The sequence below is a fragment of the Labrus bergylta genome, chromosome 9 (genome assembly GCF_963930695.1).
Source record: "Labrus bergylta chromosome 9, fLabBer1.1, whole genome shotgun sequence".
In the NCBI taxonomy this organism is placed as follows: domain Eukaryota; kingdom Metazoa; phylum Chordata; class Actinopteri; order Labriformes; family Labridae; genus Labrus; species Labrus bergylta.
The window spans coordinates 3,647,991-3,654,515 of record NC_089203.1 but is presented as its reverse complement, the minus strand read 5'-3'; the positions used below and the strand labels follow the sequence as shown (position 1 = coordinate 3,654,515).

Sequence of the window (6,525 nt, the reverse complement as noted above, 5' to 3'; positions counted from 1 at the left end):
GTGTGTGTGTGTGTGTGTGTGTGTGTGTGTGTGTGTGTGTGTGTGTGTGTGTGTGTGCTGTCTGAGGCTATGTGTTGTACAAAGTCGTCTGTGGGGCAGGTCAGGAGGGGTTGTGACATTTTGAAATGGAGAGCCAAAGAGGACCTTAGTCCAAATGTCAGTAGCCTGTCACTAATCTTTAAGAGGATGTAGCTTCTCACATACTTTCACTTTAGGCAATTGTCTTAATACAAAGTATTTATTTTAAAAGGGAAACACATTTTATTGTACTTTTTCTAAAAGTTGCATTAGTGGGGAATAGGCTACTCTTTTACTCTGAAGGGCTCATGACCGGAAGTCTAATTGTTGTTGTTCGTGAGCATCATAGACTGGTACACCTGTGACCAAGGTCACTGTGTTTTTAACGGAAGAGATAACGACAAAATAAAATCGTGAAATGGTAAAGTAAAACCAGAGTATAGCCTACACTAGACTCTCACTTTGTTTCTTCTTTTCGGATGAATTAAATTGTCTTAAATTATTTTCTATTTTTTTTATTTTCGTCTATCTCTGTTTTGTTGGCATGTTGATTTTGGGATCTTAATTCACAAAAATACTTGAGTAGGGCAAGTGCTAACATAAGGCTACATCGTAAAGGCTACCTATAGCCTATTTTTGGTTTGCTAAGCTCCTTTGCATCGTTGTTTCGTTACAGAAGCCACATTATGGACTGTTTTAAAAATGAAGGTCATGTTCATAAACAGAGTAATGAGGGCAAAAGTCTTGAGACTTCATTTTACAGAAGTGGTCTTATACGTCACCCTACAGCACTACTCCTGCATGCTGCCAGCGTCAGTCTCAAACAGGTGCTGCACATGACAGCCTGCAGGCTACTCTTGGAGGGGACACAAACATACAAGAAAGCGCTCTAAAAATATTTTGTTTGTATGTTTTTTTTTTTACGTCACTATACAGGTTTGGTGAGGTGCAGAAGCTTCTTTACGCGGGAGTGCGCTAAAATGTGTGTGTGAATGTCTCTCTTCATGTCTGCCTTCATGTTCTGCCTGGAAAGTGAAGTTCCTCTGGACTTTTTCTACTCCTGGCGACGTAGGGGGAATTGAAATGTCAGTGGCATAAAAGCCGCTGACAATCTAAAGAGTCTTCATTTCTTCTGGGAACTGATGCCAAGGTAACATGACATTTTACTCACTGTCGCATGTTTAACTTTATTCAAAGAAAAAGTTTAGATAAATCCACTGTAATAGAAATTAACAATGTGTAGCTGCTGATGTAATATAGGCGACATTACTTAAATACATTCATTAAATATAATTAATGACATAATTGAATAACTTGTTTAATTCTCTATCTTGTTGTTTTAAGTTTTACACGATGCATATTTAATATAAGTAATCTATCATGAGAACCACTGGGCTGCTAAAGATGTTTTTTTATGATCTTAGATGCTGATGAAAGTAACTTTATTTGAAGTTGAAATGGTTAATCAGCTGTTGTTTCTGTGTATATAGGCCAGTTAGTTCAAAATGTTGATGAAGTATGTCTAATTGTTATTTTTATTATTATTCAAATTAGTTTTTAGACTGCTGTTCAGGCTACTGAGATTTGTTTTGACTCGCTTCATCGTATTTCTCTTGATCTATTTGCTCATATTCACAGAAGTGTAATCCCAATCCTGAGTTGTTGATTCGATGTGATTTATTCAAGATGTGATGTTTATCTGCACGTCATTTGAGAGTCTCCTCTGTGCTGACTTTTTTTTTCACTATTGTCCCATGTGTTCTCTTTTTACTTCTTCAACTTCATTACCTTCACTGCCTCACTTTTTCTGTTTTTTTTCTCTCTTTTGGGATTCAGATGAAGTTATTTGTTTTCAGCATCGTCTGTTCATTTCTACAAATCAGTCGCCAAAATCCTCCAACCCAATGGACTCTGCTGCCACACAGTATACTTGATCTCTCTAATCATATTATTTTTGATCGTCCCATGTTGCATTAATTCCCCTCATGAATCCCCTTTCTGTTTCTTTGCCTCTTCTTTCAGTTCTGGTTGTGGAGGTGGATGGCAGTAAGAGTCAGCTGCCTCTGAGCTGCCTGCAGCCAGAGGAGTTACCAAGGAGAGGCAACGAGAGTCTGGATATATTTTGGATGAAGGACAAAGAGGCGGGAGCGCAGAGAGGGAACACGTATCAGGTGCGGCTGCAGGAAAGCTTAGGAGGGGGCAGCTACACCTGCTACAGCAGGAACGGATCACTCCTCAACCACACGGAGGTCCTGATCCAAGAGAAGGGAGCTGTGAGGAGAAAGATTCTTGTTAAAACTGACCAAGGTACAGTCTCATTTGCACTGTGGCTCTTTTAAAGCTGTTACATAACAAATAGAGGAAAATTGTCATTTGAAACACTTTGATATTTTCTCAGTTTTGAGTTCCCATCTCTTTGTGTTCATGTGATTTTTTTCTCTTTGGTAGATTATTTAAAGTGCTCCGCTCAAAATTTAAATGGAGAGTTTCGCTGCTCCTGGACCTGGGACCGCTTACGAGTGGGCGTTGTAGCATTCATCAGAGCTCAACGGTAAGCTCCGTATAACTGCTGAAATGTTTCTGTTTGCTCCTCTCAGATTTATGTCGAGGCTGTGATCGTTACATAACCTCTGATGCAAACATAAGAAAGTACCCAGTGCCCCCCCCCCCCAAGGTCAAGTAAAAAAAAAAATATATATATTATATATTTTTTAAAGATTTGTTTTGGGGCTTTTTGTGCCTTTATTATAGAGATATGATAGTGGATAGAGTCTGAAATCAGGGAAAGAAGTCATTTAAGGATACCTTTCTGATAGAAAAGGACAGCTGTCATTAAAAGTAACACATGTACATCAAGATTTCTTCAAGTGTTTGTGTCGCCATGTCGCCTGTCGGCATGTCGGCTTGTCTCCAGCCCCCCAACGCCTAGACCTGCCGCCCCCTAAACCTAGGGGAAACACTGGGTACCCATTTGTCATTTGGGGATCAATGTCATATGTTTGGATCAGATTTATGTGAAAAAAAAAAGGCAGCAGTTATTGAATTACATATAAATGTATTTTAATGTCTTTTGTTTCATTTACAATAAGTCATTCTAGCTTGTTGGCATGACAACCTAAGCCCCATCTACTGATTCCATGTGTCACATTAATTAAGAAAATGTATTTTCTTTTCTGCAGTGCCTCTGATGACACCCAGTGTTCTGTGGACTCGGGCGGTAAGCATTGGAGCTGCTCCTCACACCACAGTAAGTTCAGGTGTTCAGTGGACGACAGTGGAAACGGCATCACATGCGTCGACGAGCTGCACTGCCCTTACGCCGAGGAGATCCAGCAGATCCACATCACCGTCTATGTGAAGACCAAGCACTTCCTAGTGGAGAACTACTCCAAACACTTTTACCTCTCAGAGATCGGTGAGACACGTCTATGCTCCTGTACTTTTTGAGTTCAGCTTTTTGTTTTTGTAGTTTTTACATCGCTTGTATCTCTCTCTTTCGTCATTCATAGTGAAACCCGACAAGGTGCACATCAACAAAGTGAACACCACCATGATTGAGTGGAGTTACCCGAGCTCCTGGAGCATTCCCTTCTCCTACTTCCCCCTCACTTTCCAAATCGCTCTGTTCAAGAGGGACTGTGAGATGTGTGTGAACCCGTGCACTGACTCCAAAGCCACAAAGGTGAGAGGAATCCACTGGTTGTTAACTTTGACACTTCATGAATCTGAAAACCAAAACTAGACTTTCAATCAAATATATTTCATCACATGCCAGGAAAGCCAAAGATGCACTCAAAAGAGGAACACTCAGAGGGAAAGTTGATGTGATGATATTTATTTCTGTTTCTAGACTTTGATGGTCCACTCTACAGACATCTGTCGGTTAGAAGTGAAGCACAAGTCGAAGGCCGTCTGTGTCAGAGCTAAAGATGCTCTCTGTGACTCACAGTGGAGTGAGTGGAGCCACTTAAGGTTTGGCTTTTTTCGGTTTCTACAAAAGAACAGCTCTTCATTGCTCCCAGCAGTTTGATTTGAGGAGACTTCAAACAGTTGAATTACAAAAAAGCACTGAGCAGTTGCTAGAAGGATCATTGTAATGCAGATCCTATAGTGCATCATAACCACCAGAAAGTGTAATGAGTCTTTCTGCAACAATGAACTGTTATTACTGTGTTATCATTTATTACAAATACCAGCGCTTCAACATCGAGCTTCATCTGACCAAATGTACAACAACTTTTAAACTATTTTTCCTTTTAGCTCGTAAGCTGTCTTGATTTTTCAAACTAATTTCCTTATTTTCATTTTCTATTTCAGATTGAAGAGAAACAAGAGGAACAAAGAGAACAAAGAGAACAAACATCGACCAAACAAAAAAAGGGCTTAATGGATAATCCCATCACCGAACAACTCAGAAAGCCTCCTGTGTTAATTTATTTGTTTTTAAATATTTCTATTTATCTCATTTTATATCTCATTGTTTGTATTGTGTACCTATTCTTAATAATAAGCAAGAAAAACGTTTCAAATCTTTCTTTTGTCCTCCTGCATCACAACTCATTCATGAACATTGGATTTCCATTTGTTTCTTTATTTCAATGAACTGGTTGGTTCATTAGAAGGAGAAGTGGGTTTTTTATGGGCATTGTAGAAGTGCCCGATTAAGTATTTAGGGAAACTTTCTTTTGTTCTTTGAAGGCCTACATCTCTAATCCCCTCGCGTGAGCTCTTAATTAGAGAACAGAAACCTCAATATTAGTTTGCATTTGACCAATGAACATCTGGTTTAAATGTCATTAGCTGCTAGGGTTTTTTTTTTTAACCTAACCAGTCAGGTGGGAGTGTGACTTTCAATGGAAATTCTCATGGGACATGGGATTTCTGTGGCAGATATCCGTATCGATTTTCAGAATCAGAATCTGCTTTATTGTCCAGGTATGCTTACACACACAAGGAATTTAACTTTGGTGAACTGTGCTCTCTTATGTACAGGTACAACATTACATATCAACAATAAACATAATAAGAAAAGACTAATATTTACATGACTAAACATGAAACAGTGCAGTGGTGAACAGTGCAAAAAGATGCTGAAGTAACATGATAAGTAAAATGTAGTTATGTGACAGATGGGTCAATTAAGATGTCAATTACAGTATTTACATAAATAAGTGCGTGTATTGATCATCTAAATTAAATAATATATATATATACATATATGTATATTCACAGTGATGGATTTTGGACAGAAGAAATCTGATGCTGATATCTTTCTTAGAGCTCTCTTCAATCTGTACTACTATATGAGATACAGATAGACACTTTTTTTGCGTTGATCCCTCAGGTGCTAGTGTAAAACAATGAAACTCAAATGAAATGCTTTTTGACTGAAATCTAGTAATATCGGTTCATTTCTGGATCAAAATGAGTCAATCCCGATCTTACGCTAACATTGCCCGATACTATCGGCCAGACGACTTAATCGGTCGGGCACTTATTTGCTTTACATAAAAAAACAAGGTGGATGAAATTGATTGCAAAAAAAGTTTAGGCTGAAACCATCAAAATCTTGAATTAAATCAAATGAAAGCCTAAGAATAAAGTTTACTGAGGTTTGATAAAAATGAAGACCATTCAGAAATCATGAAGCATTTAAAGCTCTATGAAGATCGGGCTCTGAGACAGAGTTCCTGCTTTGTTTCAAACATCCCTGTAAGTAAACCCGCTGACGTCTAAACCTCTGAAGGGCTGTTAACATGCCGTAGTTTTGTGTGTTTGTGTTTTCTCTCTCTCCTGTGTGTGCTCCTCAGCCTCAGAGTGCCCAGCCACACCTGTGGCTAATTACTAATCAGGGGCAAACTATGAAGAGCAGGAGAGAGGAGACAGAGGTGGCCAGTGGGTCGTCGGACTGCGTGTGTCTTTGACGTCGAGACATTGAGTGTGATACTTCTGTGGAAGGATTGTGTTCAGAGTAAGGCCTTATTGTTACGTCTTGATTGTTAGCTTTGAATTGTGATTGGCCTCCCTTTGTTTTTTTTGGAAGAAGCTTGTTTTGTGTTGCACCTTCATGTTTAGTTTTTTAATAAATCCTTTTTAACTTTGCTTATATTTCTGTTCCCTGGGTTATCATTTACTCTTACTCCCCTCATCCCCTAGCCATGTTGGGGAACATAACAAGGGCTGAAGTTTTTGTTGTTACCTAACGGCTCCGGTCCCTGCTGGCATCCTCACCAAGTCTTTCCCATGACGAAGGTGAAAGTGTCTCTCTGGTGACTCAGCCTGACGACGGCCTTAGTTCCCTAAATGGTTTATCAGAGTTCATGACCTGACAGGACTCAAAGGTTTGTCTGTTTCTGTGATTTTTATTTATTTATTTTTTTTTAACATTTCTTTTATTTGTGAAGTAAAGTCAGTTTGTGCGCCCTTGTGACCACTAAAAAAAGATGAAGATTGATTTCATATTTTAAATGAATTTTAGCTGAAGGTATCTCGTTATTCTAAAGGAGA

General features: G+C 39.0%; 1 protein-coding gene across 4 annotated transcripts; it reads left to right on the top strand.

Annotated features, from left to right (window-relative positions):
• The first annotated feature begins 277 nt into the window (after nt 1–277).
• On the top strand, nt 278–4,731 carry il12ba (interleukin 12Ba). 4 transcript variants are annotated; one of them, XM_065958772.1, is made up of 9 exons: nt 290–439; nt 955–1,168; nt 1,855–1,942; nt 2,041–2,325; nt 2,467–2,569; nt 3,198–3,433; nt 3,528–3,700; nt 3,869–3,990; nt 4,336–4,545. In XM_065958772.1, the coding sequence occupies exons 3-9, from the start codon at nt 1,855–1,857 to the stop codon at nt 4,403–4,405; spliced, it is 1,077 nt and encodes a 358-aa protein (XP_065814844.1). In that variant the 5' UTR covers nt 290–439; nt 955–1,168; the 3' UTR covers nt 4,406–4,545. The 4 variants fall into 4 exon arrangements, with proteins under 4 accessions (XP_065814842.1, XP_065814845.1, XP_065814844.1 ...); XM_065958770.1 differs by lacking the exon at nt 3,869–3,990 and having other exon boundaries at nt 278–439; nt 4,336–4,731; XM_065958773.1 differs by lacking the exons at nt 1,855–1,942; nt 3,869–3,990 and having other exon boundaries at nt 279–439; nt 4,336–4,729.
• Nucleotides 4,732–6,525: the final 1,794 nt, after the last annotated feature.